The following is a 25331-nucleotide window of genomic DNA, read 5'->3' as shown; positions in this document are numbered from 1 at the left end:
CTCGACCGGTACACGAATAATCCTAAAAAGAACATTGGTTTAGTTCATGTACATATGGCCGCCAAACTCCCCCCACTGTTACATCTTTACATCTTGTTATATTAAATTGTCCAATCAGAATCTGCTCACTTGTTAAACTTTGAAGAAGCGTTCACGCCGATTCGCGCATGCGCAATTAAATCGCATGCGCAATTAAATAGGAACCAAATATCCGGAACCTTTGTGTAATTGAGTGTTACTTTGATTATATGAATCTATACAATACATAGTGTTCCGACCGCTACTTGTCAGCGGTCGGAACACTATGTGCATGCGCATAAGCAGAACAGCGACGTCACGGTTTCTTACATGCACGAGCCTGGAAAAGGAATAGAGAAGGGGATGAAGGAGGAGAGGGAGGAGTTTGGCGGCCATATCTAGAAGACAAATAAAGTTACTCATCGTAACATTACTTGTGTACCGGTCCATCTGCCAAGTATGTAAAGGGGTTCAATGGTATGTTTTAAGGGTGATCAAAGTAACGGCTCATTATTTAATTGGGTGTAGACTGTCCCTTTAAGCCAATGAAGAGAAGCTTATGTGGGTAGCCACCAATCAGCAGCTGTGCTCTGCTGTCTTTAACTATGTGTTTGCTGCGGTTTAACAGTTATATGCAAGCAACTATGCAATCATACAGTTCTCTAACACATTATAACATATTTTTTTTTACACTTTTACATTTTATTTGTGTATGTGGTTGCACCCTATTGGAACATACTTATTGTAGTATCACTTTAAAGGGACAAAAAACCCAAATATTTTCTTTTATGGTTAAGATAGAGACTACAATTTAAAAAAGTTTCTAATTTGTTTTTATTATCAAATTTACATCTTTTTCATGTTATTCTTTGTTGAAGAGATATCTAGATAGGTAGCGTGCTCAAGTCGAGTCACAGGAAATAGTGCTGCCATCTAGTGTTCTTGCTAATGTATAACATTGTGGTGTTCTAACAGAATAGCAAACATAACAGATCAGCAAATGGAAGTGACGTTCCGTCAGCTGTCTGATCAAAAATACTCACTGCGCATTTGCTCCTCCGTCACAACCCATCAGATTCTCTGTTGTTAGTGCGCTATTCTGTTAGAACAGTGGCAAAACTGATGCCATATTAGTGCTGCATACATATGCACGCTCCTGACATTACCGTCCTGCTTTTTAACAAAGGATAACAAAAAACAAAGAACATTTGATTATAGAATTACATTGGAAAGTTGTTTAAAATTGTATGTTCTATTGGAATCATGAAAGACAATTATTGGGTTTTATGCCCCTTTAAGTGAGTGCTAAAAGCATGTTTTATTTTTGTTAATCTGTGTATTTTTTAACCTATTGTTTCTAGCATCAAACACTCTTTAGTTTGTCTATGGATATAAATTACTCCAAATATATAACATCATTTATTTTGTTTTTAATCATTTGCATGCTAGGGCAGAGGAGAACTAGCCACTGGAGCAGGACGGGAATTGACCGCAGGACTGATCATGTTCTTAATCCTCATACAAAGCCTGTTTTTTTATGTGATTGATCCCCTAAGACTAAAAGTCGCTAATCCTCCCCCTTGTTAGATAGGACTGTGCTGCAATTCTATGACAATGTCTTGTATTCTTTTTAGCCAGTCTATGGCATAAACAAGTTGTTAACAAGATAGTATCAGTAACAAACACAACAATATAATTCTATGACAATTACTAACTTCTGATACTGTTTTGTGTTGCAGTCACGACCTCTGAAAGCGAGTCCTCAACAAGCAATTGTGACAGCTCCAGTACCACCTCCACCAAAACCCAAGTCTCCAACGTTAGACACCAACAAACAAACAGAAGAAATTTTAAATTCCATTCTGCCTCCTCGGTAAATCTTACACCTCTTTGCCTTTGTGATTTATGTATAGAACATTATAACAAAGTGTATGGCTTTCTTTGCTGTATAATTATTCAAGGGACAGTAGAGTCAACAATTTTCTTTTATTATTCAGATCTAGGTTACTGCTATTATCTAGTTTATTTTGTTTTCTTGGTGTCCTTTGTTGAAAAGTATACCTATGTAGGTTTCAAGAGCACCATTGCATTACTGGGAGCTGGCTGCTGATTGGTTGCTGCACATGTATGCATTTTGTCAGGGTCTCACTAGATGTGTTCAACTTGCTCCCAGTAGTGCATTGCAGCTTCTTCAACAAAGGATACCAAGATAATGAAGCACATTTGATAATAGAAGTACATTGAAAACTTGTTTAAAATTGAATGCCCTACTTGAAGCATGGAAGAATACAAATTGGATTTCATGTCCCTTTAATATTTGTCCGCTTTCATTTGTTCTTACCTTATAGATTAAACTCTATTCTGCATGTGAATAAATAAAACAGGAATTAATCTTAAGTTTGATTTCATGTATATTTATGTAGCACCAAAGTGTTCACAATTTTATATGGAAATGTAATGACACATTTGAATAGCTTGGCAGATTTCATTTTGATATAAAATGACGTATCATGAATTTTGTATTACCTTTCAGTATTAACCTCTTGCCAAGTGACTTCAATTAAAACGTCTATGTAAAACAGTACTTTCCTACATGTCTGCCTTTCATGAATCAAGGTGGCTTCCTATTCTTGCATATTAGTGTCTCTGACTTCTCTCCGTTGATATGAAAGTTATAATTATTTCCTCAACGTACAAGCTGAATATATCAAAGGAGGATAGTCATTAAAAGGGCTGAATTAAAGGGACAGGGTACTTTTTTTATCTCCTTTAATTTGTTCCCAATAATCAATTTTACCTACTGGAATGTATTAAAATGTTTGCCTTTATTTCAGCATTTGAAATAGCTGATTTTGTTTGCGGTATTCCCACCTATACTAAAAGTTTCTATAATTAAGTACTGCGTAAAAAAAAGGCTATGTAAACAAAGCTACCAGAAGAAATTACACTCTCAGTGGGGAGTAGGAGAAAAACATGATAAAATGTTCATTTTTAATTGTTATCTCTAAGTATTGGGCTTTAGTATACAGTGTTTGTAAAGAAAGTGATAAAATAAGGAGATCTGATCGTTTGAATGGGTTGTGGTTTTAAAGAACAAAGCCAGCTATTTCATATACAAAAACAAACTGAAACAAGCACATTTTCATACATTTTATACTCTTTTAGCTGGTATAACAAGTCATTGGAAACAGATTAAGGGAAAAACAATTTTACAGTATACTGTCCCTTTAAGCAACATTTAGTATATAAGTTTATGTTTTGTATTGTAGAAACATAGATTTAGATGGTATAGAAGCAAAGTCCAATCAAGTCTAAAATGTAAATTTAAAGGCATAAAAAAGTACAAAAAGAAGATGTTAAATTAGCGCATTTCATGTTTTAAATAGAGTATGTAATATTTTGAGTATTATGACCCTTTAAAGTCGTCTCCAGAGCAGCAATGCACTACTGGGAGCTAGCTGAACACACCTGGTGCAACCACCAATCACCAGTTAGCTTCCAGTAATGCATATCTCAGGCATTCTTGAATTCCATTCCAGTATTTTGAAGTTTTTTCCATGAATCCATCACAATTTCCTCAAATACATGCTTCCTCAAATGACTCCTGAAGCTATTATCCTTCATCTTGAGATCATGACCTCTTGTTCTGGTGTCATTGTTAGTTAAAGGGACACTGTACCCAAATTTTTTCTTTTGTAATTCAGAAAGAGCATGCAATTTTAAGCAACTTTCTAATTTACTCCTATTATCAATTATTCTTCGTTCTCTTGCTATCATTATTTGAAAAAGAAGGCATCTAAGCTTTTTTTTTGGTTTCAGTACTCTGGACAGCACTTTTTTATTGGTGGATGGATTTATCCACCAATCAGCAAGGACAACCCAGGTTGTTCACCAAAAATGGGCCGGCATCTAAACTTACATTCTTGCATTTCAAATAAAGATACCAAGAGAATGAAGAAAATTTGATAATAGGAGTAAATTAGAAAGTTGCTTAAAATTTCATGCTCAATCTGAATCACGAAAGAAAAATTTTGGGTACAGTGTCCCTTTAAGTTGAAGTATATTATAGGATTTATTGTATCTACTCTATCTGCTGTACCTTCTCTTCTCTGATTTACACATATTAAGGTCATGTACCATTTTAGTGGCCCCACCTGAACAGTGTATGAGTGTATTTATATCTTTCTGGAAAGCATCTTGTGATCTATGGGATAACCTTATTTGTCCTTCCGCCCCCCAAGTAAAACCAAGCACCCTACTGACCTTGCCTTCCACACTTTTGTATTGTTTAACAAAACTGTATAATTAAAGGGACACTGAACCCACATTTTTTCATTTTGTGATTCAGATAGAGCAAGCAATTTTAAGCAACTTTCTAATTTACTCCTATTATCAATGTTTTTTCATTCTCTTGGTATCTTTATTTGAAATGCAAGAATGTAAGTTTAGATGCCGGCCCATTTTTGGTGAACAACCTGGGTTGTTCTTGCTTATTTGTGGATACATTCACGCACCAATAAAGAAGCGCTGTCCATGGTCTGAACCAAAAAATAACCTAGTTTTCTTTTTTCAAATAAAGATAGCAAGAGAACGAAGAAAAAATTATAATAGGAGTAAATTAGAAAGTTGCTTAAAATTGCATGCTCTATCTGAATCATCATGTGGGTTCAGTGTCCCTTTAGGGTTTTGCATCCTATATCTATAATTTGGTACATTGTGGTATTAAATTGTAAATCCAGCTTAACTGCACAATCATCCTTTTCAAAAAATAAATAAAATAAAAAATAAATTGTGTATATATATATATATATATATATACTCATTTTATCTATCTTTCCTGGAAAACCTTTTTTATTACTAATGTTGGTATCACCTGAAAAATGACATATCTTCTCTTTAAGCTTGTTGTCAATTTTACTGATGGATATAATGAACAGAACAAGCCCAAAAACTACCCCCCCCCCCTGAGAAGTACTACCTCTGAGAAGCACTACCCCTGAGGAGCACTACCAGTGACTTGCCCCCCCTTAGGAGAGCTACCAGTGACTGCCCTTCCTGAGGAACACTGCCAGTGACTGCCCCATCCTTTGAATGCACTCCATTAACTAAAACACTGCTGTCTATTCACAAACATAAGAGTATATTTCAAGCATTACTTAGTTTAGGAAGACGTGTAGTTGGTTAATACTTCTAAAAATGGAATCTTTGTTGATCACTGCTTTTATTTAGGTATAAATAGCCTTCAGCTACAACAAAAAGGTTGGAAATTAACCATAAGATTAACCATTTGATATGTACATTTTTTGTTACCAGGGAATGGATGGAAAATGGTCAGCTATGGATCCAGCAAGTGTCCAGTACACCAAGCACCCGGATGGATGTTCTTCATTTGCAGGGAGAGCTGGATGTGAAGTTGCAGCAGAGACAGGCTAGAGAGACAGGAATCTGCCCTGTTCGGAGAGAACTTTATTCACAATGCTTTGGTTTGTTGTTTTTCTATATATGTAAAGGCCTCCTGACTACATAGCTAATGGTGAAATGGCTGCCTGGGTACAGGTGGATCTGCGGCAATGATTAACACAGGGACCGACATGCCTGAACTCCAGCATTTCCTTAACATAATGCTGAGCTCTACTCTTTTATACTGTTTGTAATACTGACATCTTCAGCTGACAAACATTATGATAGTACTTTCTGGTGAGCCTACAGAACCAGGCGCTACACACACACACTTTCCATCCCCTGGAACCCCCACTAGACTGGCCCCCTGGTACTGGCCCCAAGCACCAATGTCAATATGCAAATAATTTATTTAAGAAGCTGCTCCTGTTAAGAGGCAATAAGAGGTCCTACAGGAGGGCAGGGTAGAATGGGAAGCTGGGGCCACATGCAGGAGATCCAGAAGGTGTGGGCTCCTGAGCCTGTACGTTTGTAATGTTGATATAAACATTAGAAATTGTGCATAAAAGCCAAGCGTTATTCCAGCACCACTACATTTTAGATAACTATTTTTAATAATGACATTTTCATAACATGATAAGATGGCAGGTGCAGTTGAGATATCATTATACACATATATGAACTTCCTGATTGGCTCACTGGCCGTATCCAGCTCAGCATAGGAAGTACATTGCCAACCTGGAACAAACTTTATCTATGTGTTTAACCCATTTGAGGCGACATAGAGGCACACAGAAGTGCAATAAAAATACTTTAGTGCATTAGAAAATGTTATTGCACTATGTCTTTAATATCTGTAATTGTCTAGTGTATAGCATTAGCTTCATGAAACCTGTTTTTTTATTTATCATACAATATGGATTTAAATCCCTTCTGCTATGTAATACAGCTCCCTAATAATTTACTTATTTCATGTATTTATTTAATTAAATCTATTCTTTGGTCACAGATGAGTTGATCCGACAGGTGACCATTAACTGTGGTGAGCGCGGGCTTCTGATGCTTAGAGTTCGAGATGAAATTCACATGACTATCTCTGCTTACCAAACACTGTATGAGAGTAGTGTGGCATTCGGTATGAGGAAGGCTTTGCAAGCGGAACAGGGGAAATCAGACATGGAGAAACGAGTAAGTCAGTTTTCAAAAGGGACAGTTTACCCTAAACTTTTCTCCCCTTTACTTTGTTCCCAATGATCCATTTTACCTATTGGGTGTATTAAATTGTTTACAAATAGCTCCTTTACATTTATATTGGCATTTGAAATATCTGTTTTTGCCCATGGTATTCCTACCTATACTGAAAGTTTTAATAATTAAGTTTAGGCTTAAGAAAAGCTATGCAAACATAACCAGCAGAAGAGATAAGTAATACAATATTAATTTTCAATTGTTCTCACTAAGTATTGGGCTTTGCTATACAGACAGAAATGATATAGCATATGTATGTGTTACAGAAAGTGATAAAATAATGAGATCTGATTTCCCTGCAAGCTCAACCCATTTTAATAGGTTGTGATTTCAAAGAACAAAACCAGCTATTTCATATACAAAAATAATCCCAAAGAAGGAAATTCTCATACACTTTATACTCTGCAGCTGGTATAACAAGTCATTGGAAACACATTTAGAGTAAACTATTTTACAGTACGCTGTCCCTTTAATGCCATTTAATTTAATTTTCATACAAATGTTTTAAATCAGATATTCCAGATACTTCTAATTCTTGATGTGCATGATGAACCATTATGCTATTTACATAAAAAAATGAAATAAATGTATTTTTAATTGTGTAATGTTATTTAATATTAAGATTAGTTATAGAGAGACATTGTATTCCACAACATTTCCATTGCTGCATATGAAAAAAATAAGTAAAACTAAGTGCACGCTTATGTACAATTTAGTCCTGGAACCCTAGAGCTCAGGGGCTAAAAGGGAGAACTCCCACAGAAAAAAACGTTAATTTATAGAGCAACTTTGTATCATTATGTTTTAGTTGGAACAGAGAACATTTTCTTATTATCACATCCATTTAAATACTTTTTAAAGCTATCAGGTTTGCACCAAAGCCTGGTGAATCTTGTAACATATCAATCCTTGTTAGAGCTGCTGTCAGAATGTCCACTAGATGGTAGCAGAGTTCAGTTTTACATGGTTGTGTATCACTGAGTTGCAGTAGCCTAATATGAAATATGTTAACTTAAAAAATAAATAAACTGCCACAACCACAGGCTTCCAGCATAACTAATAACAGGGTCTACAGGGTACCTGTGTCCATAGCAAAATTGTTTCTCACTTGCAGATAGCTGTGTGAAAGTCCTCTAAAAAATTGTACACTTCTTTATGAACAGTTAAAATGAACAATTGAGAGGTGCCACAAACATACATATACTTCCAAAACCATATATGGTTTATGCATATACAGAAGACAGGAATGAACAAGCTGCAAGGTATGAGAGTTTTTTGTGTGTTGTAAGTGGGAGAATTGTAGAGGAGTAGTGTAGATAAAAAAAGAACTGAAGGGCTGTTTTGTAGCCATTGGGATTTAAAGGAACATGGAACCCAAAATGTTCTTTCATGATTCAGATAGAGAATACAATTTTAAACAGCTTTACAATTTACTTCTATTATTTAATTTGCTTCCTTCTCTTGTTATCCTTTGCTGAAAAGTTTATCTAGACAAGCTCAGGGGCAGCAGAGAACCTAGGTTCTAGCTGTTGATTGGTGGCTGCATGCATATATATATATATATATATATATATATATTGTGATTGGCTCATCCATGTGTTCAGTTAGAAACCATTAGAGCATTGCTGCTCCTTCAACAAATGATACAAAGAGAATGAAACAGATTAGATAATAGAAGTAAATTAGAAAGTTGTTTAAAATTGTACTCTCTATCTGAATCATGAAATAATTTTTTGGGGGTTTCATATCCCTTTAAGTTGTACAGCTGTGCCTAAACTAAACAATATTTAGCATTTTCTGTGTGTTTTATAAAGTTTTATAAAGTGCAACATTGTGGTCGCTGATAATGACAAAACAGACAGAATACTGGTTGCTTCTGTGATGCTAAAAATAATGTAATACTCTGTCAGTGTGCTGCTAGGTTCCTTTTCTGGCACTAATAATACATACAGTGGCTCCAGTACACATGTTAACAGAGAAGGGTGTGTGTATATATATATATATATATATATATATATATATATTTTTATTCTCTGTACATAGACTTGCAGAGGAGCAATGGCAGTAAAGGGACTGTAAATTCAATATAAAACATTCATGATTCAAAACGAACATGCAATTTTTTTAACAATTTTCCAGTTAACATCTCTTATCTAATTTGCTTTGTTCTCTTTGTATCCATTGATGAAAAGCATACATAGGTAGGGTCAGAGGCAATGCACTACTGTGAGCTATCTGCTTGTCACTGTATAACCCAGGGGTCAGCAACCATGGCTCTGCTGATGTTTTGGAACTACTGTGCTCATGATGCTTAGACAGCCTAAAGAATGTCTTAGCATAATGGGAAATGTAGTTCCAAAACATCTGGAGAGCCAAGGTTGCTGACCCCTGGTCTAACCCACTGTGTTCAGTTAGGCCACAGTAGAGCATTTGCTCTCCCGTAGTAAAGGATATCAAGAGAATGAAGCAGAATTGATACTAGAAGTAAATCTGAAAATAGTACACTCTATCTGAAACCCAAAAGTTTTCTTTCATGATTAGTATTTATCAACTCTGTATGTTAATCCTTTCCTGCCGGGGTTAAAGTGTCTACATTTTAGATTTAAGCTGGAACACCTCAGTTTACTCTTGAAGGAGGTATTAGCTACATTAGAGGACTCCGAAACTACTGTTGCCGAGACTCCTAAAAAAGTGTTTGATGTAATACCTTCATCTGTAGAGGTATTTCCAGTTCCAGACCGTATGTCAGGCATTATAGCTCAGGAATGGAGAAGCCGGGGATTCCTTTTTCCCTGTCCCCTGTTTTTAAGAAGATGTTTCCTGTTGCTGACTCTGTGCGTGACTCGTGGCGCACTGTACCTAAAGTTGAGGGCTTTATTTCTACTTTAGTCAGGAGAACTACTATCTCGCTCAAGGATAGTTCCTCTTTCAAAGACTCTATGGATAAGAAACTGGAAGCTTAAGAAAGATTTATATTCATCAGGGTTTACAATGGCAACCAGTTGCAAGTATTGCTACGGTTGTGGGTGCAGCCTCTTATTGGTGCGACTTCTTGTCCGACCTAATTTCAGAGGAAACTACCATAGAGGAGATCCAGGATAGGATAAAGGCTCTAAAGCTGGCTAATACTTTTATCTGTGATGCCAGCATGCAAGTTGTTAGGCTAGGAGCCAAAATTTCTAGCTTTGCGGTTCTAGCTCACAGAGCTCTGTGGCTAAAATCTTGGTCTGCGGATTTAACATCCAAGTCCAAACTTCTGTCTTTACCTTTGAAGGGCAAGACTTTATTTGGGCCTGAAGGATGTGTATTTTCATGTTCCTATTCACAGGGAACATCACCAATTCCTGCGTTTTGCCTTTCTAGACAAAAACTTCCAATTTGTTGCCCTTCCCTTCGGCCTTGCCACGGCTCCTCAGATCTTTACAAAGGCCCTAGGGGCTCTTTTGGCGGTGGTCACATTTCAGGGGATAGAGGTGGTGCCATACCTGGACAACATCTTGGTTCAGATGCCATCTTTTCATTTAGCAAGATCCCACACAGAATCTCTGTTGTCTATTCTTCATTCCCTTGGGTGGAAAGAAAGTCTGGAAAAGAGTTCCCTGGTGCCAGACACCAGGGTATGCTTTTTGGGGACAATCATAGACTCTGTCCATGAAGATTTTCCTGACTGATGTCAGAAAATCCAAAATGTTTGCTTCTTGTCTTTCACTTCAGCCCCCTATTTTTCCATCAGTGGCTCAGTGTATGGAAGTAATTGGTCTAATTGTTGCTTCCATGAATATTATTCCTTTTGCTCGTTTCCATCTGAGACCTCTATAGTTATGCATGCTCAGACAATGAAACAGAGACCACTCAAATCTCTCTCAGAGGATAGTTCTAGGCCCCCTAACAAGAGAATTTCTATCCTGGTGGATGTGACTACAGATACCAGCCTTTTTGGGGTTCTTTAAAGGCTTAGGGTCTTTGGACTCGAGAGGAGTCTTCTCTTCCAATAAATATTCTAGAGTTGAGAGCAAGCTTCAATGCCTTAAGAGCTTGGCCTCAATTGAGTTTAGTCCGGTTTTTCATATTCCAGTCAGACATCACCACCTTGGTGGCATATATCAACCACCAGGGAGGAACTCAGAGTTCCTTAGCTATGAAGGAGGTGACTCACATTCTTCAGTGGGTGGAGTCCTCTCTCTGCCATCCACATCCCAGGGGTGGACAACTGGGAAGCGTATTTTCTGAGCAGACAGACCTTTCAGCCCAGGGAGTGGGCTCTCCATCCAGAAGTATTCACAATGATAACCCTCAGGTGGGGGGTTCAGGGATTGGATCTGATGGCGTCAAGAGCAAGAGATCCACAAGCAGCTCTGATCTACGCTCTGGGGGTTCCTTGGGACTTCGGTCTTGCGTACCTGTTTCCTCTGCTTGCTCTCCTTCCTCAAGTTATTGCTCGTATCAAACAGGAGAGGGTGTCAGTGATTCTAATAGCTCATGCCTGGCCTTGCAGGATCTGGTTCACGGATCTGGTGAAGATATCATCTCTTCCACCTTGAAAGTTGCCTTTGAGGAAGGACCTTCTACTACAGAGTCCCTTCCTCCACCCAAATCTAGATTCTCTGAAGCCGACTGCTTGGAGATTGAATGCGTAGTCTTAGCTAGGCGTGGTTTTTCTGAAGTATTGATACTATGCTTCAGGTTCGCAAGATTTACCATAAGGTATGGCGTAAAAACCTTTATTGGTGCAAATCAAAGGGTTTCTCTTGGAGTCGGTTGAGGGTTCCCCGCATTTTGTCTTTTCTTCAGGATGGCCTGGAGAAAGTTTGTCAGTTAGTACTCTGAAGGGTCAGATCTCTGCACTGTCTATATTCTTTTACACAAACGTCTGGCAGATCTGCCAGATGTTCAATCTTATTTGCAGGCCTGTATTTAAACCTGTTGTTCCTCCTTGGAGCCTTAATCTTGTTCTTAAAGTTCTGCAGCAGGCTCCGTTTGAGCCTATGCATGCAGTTGATATTAAGTTATCTTGGAAAGTTTTGTTTCTCCTTGCTATTTCTTCTGCTCGCAGAGTTTCCGAGCTTTCGGCTCTGCAGTATGATTCCTGTTACCTTATTTTTCATGCGGATAAAGCGGTTCTTTGTACTAAGTTGGGATTTCTTCCCAAGGCAGTATCGGATCGCAATATCAATCAGGAAATTGTTGTTCCTTCGTTTTGTTCTAATCCTTCTTCTCAGAAGGAACGCCTGTTGCATAACCTGGATGTTGTGCATGCTCTAAAGTTTTACCTTCAAGCAACTAAAGATTTTCGGCAATCAACTGCCCTGTTCATTGTTTTCTCCGGTAAGCATAAGGGTCAGAAGGCCACTTCTACTACTCTTTCTCTATGGTTGGGAAGTGTTATCCGGTTAGCTTATGAGACAGCTGGACAACAGCCTCCTGAGAGATTTACGGCTCATTCCACTAGGGCTGTCTCTTCTTCCTGAGCCTTCAAAAATGAAACTTCTGTGGAACAAATCTGCAAGGCGGCCACTTGGTCTTCATTGCATACCTTTTCCAAATTCTAAAATTTGATACTTTTGCCTCTGCTGAGGCCTCCTTTGGGAGAAAAGTTCTTCAAGCGGTGGTGCCTTCTGTTTAGGTCCGCCTGTCTTGTTCTCCCTCCCTTCCATTCTGTGTCCTCTAGCTTGGGTATTGGTTCCCACTAGTAATTGGAATGGATTTGTGGACTCTTCATGCCATTGGAAAGAAAACAAAATATATGCTTACCTGATAAATTTCTTTCTTTCCTGGCATGGAGAGTCCACGCCCCGCCCTTAATTTGAGTTAAGACGGCTTTTTTTTTTATAAACCTCAGGCACCTCTATACCCTTGTGTCATCTTCTCTTTCCATTTTCCTTTGGCTGAATGACTGGGGGTTATGGGAAGTCGGAGTGATACTTAACAGCTCTGCTGGGGTGTTCTTTGCCTCCTCCTGGTGGCCAGAAGTTTAATTCCCACTGGTAATTGGAATGGATTTGTGGATTCTCCATGCCAGGAAAGAAATTTATCAGGTAAGCATAAATTTGAGTTGAATTCCCACTAGTAATTGGAATGTATTTGTGGACTATCCATGCCAGGAAAGAAATTTATCAGGTAAGCATACATTTTGTTTTAAGAAGCTCTTGAAGAAAGACGGTAAAGCAGTTGAAACTTGTTGAGCGAAATAAAAGCTGCTTTTTTGTATATGAAGCTGCATGTGAGTTTTACTCAATAAAGAAGCCGAATTTTTCAACTCTATTCTGAGTATCTACATTTGTGATTTATGGTGTTTCGGTGCTCTACGCCAATGTGAATTTTTCCAACAGCATTTTGGAGATACCTCATTTCAACGGGGTAATTTGGGATATTACAGTGAGCCCTTTGTGATCCAGCGCCTCCTTCCACAAACACATGAAAAGACTTTAACAAGGCACCTGGGCCTATCACTATTTGACCAAAATACTTGTTTTACTTTATGCCAGGAATGACAGCCCAAGGACCACATGCAGCCCTCTGCACTAGTTTTTGTGGCCAGCAGAAATGTGTGCCATACTGTCTGTGCCCCCAGGAAAAGGGGGAGATAAAAATGTGTGCTTTGGGGTGGCCCCTGGAGAGGAGAGATGCAGACAGAGGGTACCCTGCAGCCTTACTTAAATCTGGCCCTGTGTCACTGGGCATTTTGAGGAAATACATTAGCTGTGTATTTAATGGCCATAAATTTATATGCGGCCCTTATGGCTTTAGAAATATTGATCAGTGGCCCCGTGTGTTAGGTAGTAAGCCATAGTGTTTCGTACTCTTAACTTTATACATCGGAGTATTAGGTATCCTGGCTGTTGTGTGCAAAATCTATGCTATCCTACTAAATTGTGACATGCAGATACAGTAGCAAGTGCTTGCAATAAATGTTTTATGAGGAGTAACAAATCTTCCCTGTTAACACACGTAATTAATAACAAATGCTATTAATAACTGTGTCAAAAATTAAGTAATGAAAAATATACTTCACTACAAATTCAGTAGCAAGTGCTAATAATAATGAGATTACCTTCTTCTTCTGATCTCTTGGGACCGTATCAAAAAGTTAGTGTTTCAGAAGCAGATTTCCATATCTTAGGGGACTATTAGTGAGGCGCGAGTGAACCGGTCTTCATCTGTTTGCTAATTGTCTTCAAGTCTCCTGGGTTTCGGATAAAAAAAGAGAGCATATCCGCTCGTCTTGTAAGAATAGCAGTGAGTTTCCAGCTGAGCCATTTTTGTTTGCTTGCTAATTACTTTTCTAGGGAACTGCAACCAACATTTTTCTTTCATGATTCAGATAGAGCATGTGATTTTAAACAACTTTCTAATATATTACATAATCTTTGTTCTTTTTGTATCTTTTGTTGAAAAGCAGTTTTGCAAGAATGTTATCTATTAGCAAGAGCACTAGATGGCAGCACTATTTCCTGCCATGTAGTTTGCCAAACACCTACTTAGGTATCTCTTCAACAAAGAATACCGTGGGAACAAAGCAAATTTGATAATAGAAGTAAATTGGAAAAAAAAATTAAAATTGTATCACAAAATAATTTTTGGGTGTTTCAAATCCATTTAATTAAAATAAAAAGTTATAGTATAAATGAAAATGATATCATATTGACCCCTTTTAAGGCAAACAGAAATTAGGCTTTACAAGATTACAGTAATTTTTGTTGTGAAAGAGGCTAAATTATTGCTATGGAGTTATTTTTTTAATTAAAATAATTTGTTTCCATGCCGACATATTTATTGGGTTGAGAAAGAACACCAGTGTTACAAATAGATAAATAGACGATAACAAGCTTTTGTTTAAATTACGACTAGTGTAAAAATATGTGGAAGAGGATTTTGATTGGCGTATAATATAGAGCCGCAACACTACAATGTGATTTATCCTTTTTGTTTTTATGTGTTTTTTTTACTGGTGTATTATCCCATTGAATGTAAACAGGATTTACTGAAATTATATAGCTAGATTTTCAGCTAATGTTCATAAGATTGTAACACAATATAAAGATGTATGACCCTTAAAATGTATTGTGTGTTTTAGCCTGGCTAGACAACTTTGGGGTTCATACTGTTCCAAAAAGGTTTCAAATGCAAGTATTTTATATTTATCCCTTATCTTTGTAATTACTTAACTGCCATTTAAGATAAAAAATTCTGGATGTTTCTATTGTGAACGAATGCTTATTCTGCATCAAATACATTGTTTATTGATTCCGTATTTGATCTTTAGGGTCTGTGTTATGCTTTATTTGTGTGTAATGTAACATAATGCAGTATATTTACTTGTTCCCATACGATCAAATGGCCATTGTGAATGTACACAATGCTTCAGTTTGTTTGTTTTCTTGTGGGAACAGGCATCAGAGAGCATTTTTTTTTAAATCTTATTTATACCCAATAGCGAGAATGGAGTAACAGACACACATACAGCAACACATACATTTTATCCGCCACGCAGGGCGGGTCAATAACAAATACATTGCAGAAAATCCCGCTTTGCGTAGTGCCAAGTATTAAGCCAAAAGACATATTGCTCTGTTAATCAAGATCTAATCCATCTGAATCCCGCAATAATTATGTACCACATTTGTGTGGTATTACATGATCTATTGGCTAGTTTATCTATATAAACCAAAACCACAACAAACAAAAAAAACAGGATGGAGGAGGACAGTTGGCTATATTAAATTACCAGAATTCCAACTCCACTAGCTCTGAATTCCTGAATGGATAAAATAAATAATCTACCTCAGGGGGAGACAAAGTTTTGATGAATACTGACCATTTTTGAAAAACTGCCCAATGTCACGTTCTTTATTCAGATTAGTATCCATCTGCTCAAGAATACATTGGTTCTTCAAACAATTCTTAAAGGGATACTAACTCCAATTTTTTTCTTTCATGATTCAGATAGAGCATGCAATTTTAAGCAACTTTCTAATTTACTCCTATTATCAATTTGTTATTTTGATTTGAAAAAGCAGTAATGAAAGGTTAGCAGCCGGCCCATTTTTAGTTCAGCACCTGGGTAGTGCTTGCTGATTGGTTTGCTACATTTAGCCACAAATCAGCAAGTGCTACCCAGGTGCTGAACAAAAAATGGTCTGGCTCTAAAGCTTACAGTACTGCTTTTTCAAATCAAGATAGCATGAGAACAAAACAAAATTGATTATAGGAGTAAATTAGAAAGGTGCTTAAAATCTCATGCTCTATCTGAATCATGAAAGAAAAAAATTGGGTTTAGTATCCCTTTAATCTCTGATATATTAGGAATCGCTTTCTCTTTCCATTTTAAAAAAAATAGATATCTGGCTGCTAGGATAGACATATTAATCATTTTGTTATTTGCCTGCAGATCCTTTGTATCCTTCCAAAGGAAGACTATGTGCACAGATAGCTCAGCATGATAATGCACTGTGGCTGAGCTCTATACCGAGGGTTGCAGGTTCGACCCCCGGCGAGGTCCACTCAGCCATTCATCCTTCTGAGGTTGATAAAATGAGCAGCGCCTTGAGACCCTTACGGGTGATTAGCCGCGCTTTACAAGTACCCAATATATACAGAGGAGAGACCTTCAATGATTTATTGATCCAATATTCTAATTTCAACCAGAAACATCTAATTTTTGGACAATCTCAGATCATATGTACCAGATTAGCTGAAGGAAACAAGCATTTTGGACATTTATTAAAGTTGGAGTTTCCATAATTTGAACGTTTGTCAGGGGTATAATAGGTCTTGTATAAAGGCTGTGACACACTGCAAGCGGAGCGACGCGAGGCGAAGCAGCTGCTTCGCTCCGCGTCGCATCGCTTCTGAAGATCAAATATTTCATCTCTGAGCGCTCAGCTACGCGACCTGATGCAGCAGAGTGCTCAGAGATGAAAAGGCAGGACACACTGAGCGCGCACAGCTGCATCTACACGCTGCACACCGCTCCGCTTGCAGTGTGTCAGCCTTTAGAGTTAAATGTGAGATTCCCTCCAAGTTGTAGTTAGAGACACTACACTCCAGTTAGAAGAAATCTTCTCTAGATTAGAAACACCCTTAAGGGAGCATAATAATTGATAACATGGGGAGATTGACATATGTCCATTTTTAATTATAACTAACCAGTTCTCTAGATCCCCCAGAGACCAGTTCCAACCAGATACATTTATTAATTTAAGAACAAAATGTCTTACTTGTAGGTAAGCAAAGAATTCCTTATGGGAGAGATTCAATTCTCCCTTAATGGAACCAAAAGTTTTAACACATTGCCTGTCCTTGCCAATTAGTTGAGAAACATTATCAAGACCCAGGTTGTGCCATCTTTGGAAGAGTGCCAATTGCAACCCTGCTTGAAATTGGGGATTCCCCAGGAGTGGCATATATTTAGAAACCTTGCAATCCACGGCTAATAAATTACAGATCCTCCACTAGGCCTGTAGTGGACTCAGTATTGTTCTAAATCTTTTCACTTCTCAGGGCAAAGATTTTAAATTACAGTGAATTAGAGCTACAGGAAGAAATGGATATATTACATCTTTTTCGAGCTCATTGTTTGTAACAGTCTCTGGTGAAGATCCAATCTCACTATACGCGCAAGAAAAACGTAGTTGTACAAACGGAGGTCTGGTAATGCAAACCCTGAAGTTTTCTAGGGAGAGAGAGTTTAGAGAAAGAAATCCTAGGTTTTTTATTTTGCCATATGAACCTTCTTAGTGCTGTATTGAGCATCCTCATCACCTTCCCTTTCATGATTATTGGGATATTCTGGAGAACATATAGAAGTTTTGGGAGAAGAATCATCTTAAATAAAGTGATACGACCTGAAATGGGAAAACGGGAGGCTTTACCAATTTTTCAGACTTTCCTTAATTTTTTGCCAATACCGGGAGAACATTGACTATACCAGTTGTCGGAGTTAGAAGAGATATTAATACCAAGATACTTAAATGATTCAGAGACCATTCTAAAGGGTATAGTCCGGGGGGAGTCTTTATTTTGCCTAATCCACAACAATTCAGACTGAGGTATTCACCCTATATCCTGAGAACGATCCAAATTGATCAATAATTAATAAGAGCTTTGATATATTAATTCTAGTGTTTGCTATATAGATGAGAATATCATCAGCATACAAGGCTAATTTCAGCTCTTTCTTACCAATTTTAATGCCTTCCAAGAGAGCATTTAAATTCACTCTAGCTGCGATTAAGATTCAGCCTCTGATCGGCTGTCTCCAAGAGTAGAGTGCAACCCGAAGAGTCAGTATGTAAGCATGTTTTGGATTTAAAGATGCAAAAAGTAAGCATGCTATATATAGAGAGATATATATATATATATATTTGTTTTTATTCACTACAAGAATTAAATAATACAAAGTGTACAGGAGGCAATGCATTAAACAATTCATCATTTCAATGTCTCTTTAAAAGGACATAGAAGTTATTCTTTAACTTTAATTGAATAATAATTTGCAGGTTAGTTTACCAGTTACACATTTTAAAATGCATTTTTTGGTTGCATATTTTACATTTTAAGTTCAGTACCCAAATCATGCACTTTTTTGTTGGTAATAGGTGGCTTGTGGTCATAATGCTGTAACTTTGGGATAAGAAAACGGCTACATATGATGCATTAATAGGCATCTGAGGTCATACCACAAAGTCTTTGGAAGGGTAGTGACACATGCACACCACCAGCGTTTCTGTAATGCAAGTGTTGGTGTGTACACTCATTAATTCCTGCCTTATGCCCCCTTAATAAAAAAAAAATGTAAAAAAAGCACACTCATTAGAACACACAACCATTGTTCATAATGGAAACCCCCCTGTATCGCCACAAGCCAATCACCAGAGAAAGTTACTAGACTTGGAATAGAAGTCCAGGTGAATGGAAAAAAAATAATAAATAATAAAAATGGACATTAAATACAGGTCATTCACCTTCCTTTAATTATGGCTGCTGCCATTATGGAACGTAGGTTACACTGCAGGTATCTTAAAGGGACAGTCAACACCAGAATTTTTGTTGTTTTAAAAGATAGATAATCCCTTAATTACCCATTCCCCAGTTTTGCATAACCAACACAGTTATAATAATACACGTTTTACCTCTGTAATTACTTTGTATCTAAGCCTCTGCAAACTGCCCCCTTATTTCAGTTGTATTGACAGACTTGCATTTTATGCCAATCAGTGCTCACTCCTCAGTAAATTCACGTGCATGAGCTCAATGTTATCTATATGAAACACATGAACTAACAGCCTCTAGTGGTGAAAAACTGTCAAAATGCATTTAGTTTAGAGGCGGCCTTCAAGGTCTAAGAAATTAGCATATGAACCTCCTAGGTTTAGCTTTCAACTAAGAATAACAAGAGAACAAAGCAAAACTGGTGATAAAAGTAAATTGGAAAGTTGTTTAAAATTACATTCCCTATTTGAATCATGAAAGTTTTTTGGACTTGACTGTCCCTTTAAGGAGAGTTGCTGCAAATGTGCAAACATATCAGCACTGGAATGTAGTGATATAGGTTTCAAAATGGCCGCACCCATGACTAGACGGAGGAGGGGGATAACCTCAATACTATGCTTATTAAATGTATTTGGAGTTTAAGATCCCTTTAAGAAAAGAACTGTAGCAAGGGCTTAAATTGGTGCAATTTAAGCTAATGCATCTCTTTCTGCTATTCAGTTGGTTTTGTTTATAAAGTTAGTTTAGTAGGTGGATTTCATTCTTCCAAGAGTAGTAAAAGAGATATATAATTGTTAATCCTTTACCCTGATATGAGGATATTTACAGATTTGTTGTACACATTTTGTCCATAAACACACTAATTCTAGAGCCTATAATTTACAGATTGCAGAGTTAGAGCAGGATAAGAAAGAACTAGAACGACAAGTAAATGAACAAAAAGCCCGATGTGAAGCTATAGAAAAACGTGAGGCTGAAAGAAGACAAGTAGAAGAGAAAAAACATGCAGAGGAGATACAGTTTCTCAAAAGAACTAACCAACAATTAAAGGTGAGAAATCTTACATAAAAGTAATATTAAACACCTGGAGATTGTAAAAATTATTTATTTTGCATAGCTAAACAACTCAACTGCAATACACTTGAATTATTTATTTCCTCCCCTTTTCCTGTATTTTTTTCCAGTTATAACTCAGAATGAACTTGTATAACTGAGAAAGAACATGCAAACGAGTAGTTAACAAATCAAATTTAACCAACAAGATTCTAAACATAATAATCATCATCAGCTACATAAGTAGGCATGTGCATTCGCCAGTTTCATTAGCTGCCAAATACGGAAGGCGTTGGCCACTTGCAGCATTTGGCTCTCTTCAGAGCTGGATTTATTCTTATGAAAGTGCAACATAGTTGAAGATCTAGATTTGCACAGATCTTAGTGAGCTGCACTTTCACAAAAAACAAAACTTATTCTTACCTGATAAATTTCTTTCTTTCTTGACACGTTGAGTCCACGGATCATCAGTAATTACCTCTAGCTTGGGTATTGGTTCCCAACAGTAATTACTGATGATCCTTGGACTCAACGTGTCAAGAAAGAAAACACAATTTATGCTTACCTGATAAATTTTATTTATTTCTTGACAAAGTGAGTCCACGGCCCGCCTTGTTTTTTTCAGACAGTTTTTCTTATATAAACCTCAGGCACATCTGCACCTAGTGTTGCTTCCTTTCTCTCCTTTCCTTTGGTCGAATGACTGGGGGATTGTAGGTAGGGAAGTGATACTTAACAGCTTTGCTGTGGTGCTCTTTGCCTCCTCCTGCTTGCCAGGAGTGATGTTCCCAACAGTAATTACTGATGATCTGTGGACGCACCGTGTTATTAGAAAGAAATACATCTACAAAAAGAGCTGAATGCCGCATTTGGCAGCTAACGAAACTGGCGAATGCACATGCCTACAAATTAGTAAACAATAAACGTAGGAACAGAACTATAGCCCATAGTACCATACTCAAAAGCAGGTGTTCTATATAGGGAAATTGGGAAGGCCCTCAAAGATTTCTATGAAGTTTTTACTCCAAATGTCACTGGGCCATATAACCAAGAAATGTTTATGTTTTCATAAGTATATGAAACGTTTGGTAAAGGTACAAATCCCCAAATCCGGACTTCCAAAATCCAAACTTATAATGAAATCCAATCTTAAATAAATACAATTATTACAAATTTATATTGTCCCCTCCTTTAAGTCACAATCTTCTCTGGTGTCTTTGGTTTAATTTTTGTTGGTTTAAATGCAAAAAATGGTCTACGTTTATTTTAAACAAAAAATATTACCTGATTACACAGTACTATACTATCTTTCTGAAGGCACTATGTATACAAAAGTATAAACAAATTATATAAAACTACCTTTAGGTTACATGCATAAGCTGTATTATGACATATTGTGGTTTACAATTGGTCCCATCCCCTCTCCAAACTGTCCCTTTTTAAAGATGCAAATATTCCAAAATTCAAACCTTTTACGGTCCCAAGCAGTTTGAATAAAAGGTTTTCTACCTATACCATCTATTTGATGCCACTTTCGTGGCAACTTCTGACAGGATAATTTCTACATTATCAAGAGGCCTGCTATTATTTTTCCATTTCTATAATGCATTATTCACGGTTAAGTAAGGACAAGTTTATTTTGAATATAAAATAAAATGTATTTCTGTAAGGGATACACCCTGTTTTTCAAAACAAGATCAAATGAAGAAATAGGAAATAGTATGTAGGCTATCACCTCTTTTGAAGTTTCTTGTAGTCTTTAGGAACTAAATTATAGTCTAGACCAACTAATAAACACAAGATGTGACAAATACAGGAAATGATGCTTAATAAAGTTATTCAACACTACTCTTATGCAACGCAGCCACACTATTACTTGAATACATATTTACATTGTCTTCAGCTATTTAAAGGGCCATTCTACTGAAAACTATTTTGGAGCTGTAGAGCAATGTTTTCAATTAAAATTATTTATTTTATTTCTAACAAATGACAGTTACATGGTTAAAAAAAATAATAATTGAGCCCCTGACAATATTGCTGTCCATGCAAATTAATTACAATTGAAAGTCGATATTTGTACTGTAATTTTCTTATGTGTCCCTTTAAATGCTGAGTATAATCACAAGAGGAGAGTCTGCATAACATGATCAATTCCATACCATTTGCTTTAGTAAATACATTAGCTTCATCTCTTTAATAACTATGAACCTTTTGTATTACAGGCACAGCTAGAAGGTATTATTGCACCCAAGAAGTAACAGGATGGGAGTAACCTCTGAAATAAAATCTGAATTACAGACATATTGTTCAGTGCAGATGCCAAGAAACTAATATTTCTACCTTTAGAAAATATTATTTAATTATAGTTGGCTTATGTATTTATTGGAATTTCTTCATTTTACCCTTAAAATGTAAAAAGGTTTCTCATAATTTCTTTATGAAACACCTCAAGATTTTTAATATCAATGTTCCTTTGATGGTAAACTTGTTGCTATCCTCTTCCAAGTATGTGTTTGCGTTTCCTGTTTTAGTTATTTATAGCAGGGAACCCTATGCAGTTTAGTTATTAAAGCATTGTGGCAAGGCCATGTGTAATATAACAAAGCTCTTGCTTGCCCTACTGGCAGCCCCAAGGCTAAGTATGTTCTATGCGAGAGTTTAATTGTAATAAAAAAGAAAACATTGACATCATAAGAGTTGGTATTACCTTGATTATTTTACTGTGGTCTTTCAAAGTCTTTGGATGTTTTCTCTTCGAACAACAAAACCCCGACTAATTCTTATCTATTGTGAACAGACAAAAAAAAACAATGGCACTACTAGTTGTATAAATTTATTTAGGAAAGCTCTTAACAACTTCAGTATTTGAGTAAATATCAATTATAAACTCTGTAAATACAAAGTAAATGAGTTGGTGGTGCTGTGTATTATTTAAACTTCGAACAAACTTGTGGTGGGTTAAGGGAACCCCTCCAGAAAGGAATACACTTATAGCACTCTAGAGCTGATTGTACGTGTGTCTGACAACAAAATTGTCGTGAAATAAATATCAGTTAATCACAACATGTGGTTGAGTAACAGTAGCAGGGGAGAGGAAAAGGGAGATAATAAAATATAACTTTTATTCTCAAAGTTGCCATTACAATTGGGGGATACAAACAATTTAAAAACACTCACAATATATATAGACTAATATGATTAAGGTACATATATATATATATATAACTATGTAATTACCCTCTATTAATGAAGGGCGAAATTGAGATCATTGTAAGGATCCAAACAGAAATTGTAACTGGTAAATATTACTATCTAGTGGCAATCTACAAATTAGATTGCTATGTTAGTTTGAATATTTGAGCACGTATTGGAATAGTATTGAGAGGATTAATCTTGGTCTTCTATTGTGATAATAAAATAGCTCATATAAGTGTGGTGGTTATTATCCCAACCTCAAGGAGAATACATCCTTTTGTATAATACGAACAAAAGGATGTATACTCCTTGAGGTTGGGCTAATAACCACCACACTTATATGAGCTATTTTATTATCACAATAGAAGACCAAGATTAATCTTCTCAATACTATTCCAATACGTGCTCAAATATTCAAACTAACATAGCAATCTAATTTGTAGATTGCCACTAGATAGTAATATTTACCAGTTACAATTTCTGTTTGGATCCTTACAATGATCTCAATTTCGCCCTTCATTAATAGAGGGTAATTACATAGTTATGTACCTTAATCATATTAGTCTATATATATTGTGAGTGTTTTTAAATTGTTTGTATCCCCCAATTGTAATGGCAACTTTGAGAATAAAAGTTATATTTTATTATCTCCCTTTTCCTCTCCCCTGCTACTGTTACTCAACCACATGTTGTGATTAACTGATATTTATTTCACGACAATTTAGTTGTCAGACACACGTACAATCAGCTCTAGAGTGCTATAAGTGTATTCCTTTCTGGAGGGGTTCCCTTAACCCATCACACGTTTGTTCTAAATTCTTATCTATTGTTTTCAGACTGTTTGCATTTATTTTTAAATCCACTGATTCCTTTTAAAAGACATACACTACATATTAAACATTTTATTTCCATTGTTTTTGCTTCCTTCAATATTTTATCTTCTTTTCTATTGGTTATAGGTACAAGTGACTGGACTGCTGGTAATAATTAAAAGGGATATGAAATCCAAAAATGTTCTTTTGCGATTCAGACAAACCATACCCAATTTTTTTTTTTTTGTGTTGAAGAGATACCTAGGTAGATGTCTGGAGCACTACATGGCAGGAAATAGTGATGCCATCTAGTGCTCTTGCAAATAGATAACATTATTGCAAAACTGTTGCCATACAGTGCCCAGAAATGGTCCAGATCCTAAGCTTACATCCCTGCTTTTAAACAACAACAAAAAAAAGATACCAAGAGAATAAAGAAAAATTCATACAGACAGTGAAGCGCTCTAAAAGGAATGAACAACAGCTTAGTAGCTCGTTAACATAGCAGATGAGGTTGAACAAAAGACAGAATTCCATTGAGTTCTACCTAGGACATTATGTGTTCTATGGAGTTACCACTTAGGAGCAACCTCTTTTAGCCCAATTGTGCTTTTCACAGAGGAACATTCCTGAAGTATATCAGTCTGATCCTGCTGCTTAGTAAGGTCAGTCCAGCCCTGCCCTGAAATACCAGACAATTCTCCTTTAACAAGGAACATGACAACCCCAATACGATCATTTCAGCCTTCTTTTGGCCTCAGTGAGGTGCAGCCATATCCCTCTTAGCACACTGGGCAAGGAGTCCACATCTGGTCTCCCCCATCACCCTTATGGTGACTTTCCCCAGGGTCATAATGAAGACAAATCAATAGTAGAAGTAAATTATAAAGTTGTTTAAAATCACAAAAGAACATTTTTGGGGTTCATATCCCTTTAATGACAAGTGCCATGTAGAAATGTTGTGGGCACATTAAGAAATAAGTGTATTAAATATGTCATTGCATTTCCATAGCATCACAATGAATGCATATTTAAACATGTTCACATGAAACTCAAAACTGTCATAGGCATTTCAAAGATATTTTACTGATATATATTTTTTATTTTTATTTAGAACATTTCGTACATAACAAAATATTGTGGTAGAGCTTGCAATACGTCATTAATGACATATGAGTGATTCTGAAGTTGTTGTTTTTTTTAAATGTTTTAAACACTGCCCTTCATTTGCTCTAATTTAAAGTAAAAGTCAACTCTAGCGTTTTACAAAAGCTAGGATTGACTATTGAAACAAATAAAGGGGACTTTCATTCATGAAGTATAAGATACTTCATGTAGAAAGCTCCTTTATTTGTTTCACAACCAATCGCCGTTTTTAGCTTCTACAGCAGCCCACGGCTAAAAAAATTTTTTGCTAAGAGGTGACATTTTCACCTTTTAGCCAATAGCCGTGCGGTAAATCCGGCTTGGTGTCCATGGAAGCCGGATTTACCGCACGGCTATTGGCTAAGGGGTGAAAACGTCACCTCTTAGCAAAAAATGTTATTAGCCGTGGGCTGCTGTAGCAGCTGAGAACGGCGATCGGTTGAAACAAATAAAGGAGCTTTCTAC

The 25331-nt window shown here is 36.7% G+C and overlaps 1 protein-coding gene across 1 annotated transcript in view; it reads left to right on the top strand.

Moving 5' to 3' along the window:
* The window catches only part of DNALI1 (dynein axonemal light intermediate chain 1), a 29090-nt gene extending 6683 nt beyond the window's left edge, over positions 1–22407 (top strand). The window contains exons 2-6 of the mRNA XM_053704790.1: positions 1758–1891; positions 5332–5501; positions 6428–6606; positions 19543–19707; positions 21936–22407. Coding sequence (XP_053560765.1) covers positions 1758–1891; positions 5332–5501; positions 6428–6606; positions 19543–19707; positions 21936–21971 — 684 coding nt within the window. The 3' untranslated portion in view covers positions 21972–22407. The remainder of the gene's footprint in view (positions 1–1757; positions 1892–5331; positions 5502–6427; positions 6607–19542; positions 19708–21935) is intronic.
* The last annotated feature ends 2924 nt before the right edge of the window (positions 22408–25331 follow it).

The sequence above is a fragment of the Bombina bombina genome, chromosome 3 (assembly GCF_027579735.1).
Source record: "Bombina bombina isolate aBomBom1 chromosome 3, aBomBom1.pri, whole genome shotgun sequence".
Taxonomy (NCBI): Eukaryota; Metazoa; Chordata; class Amphibia; order Anura; family Bombinatoridae; genus Bombina; species Bombina bombina.
This window is presented reverse-complemented; position numbering and strand designations above follow the sequence as displayed.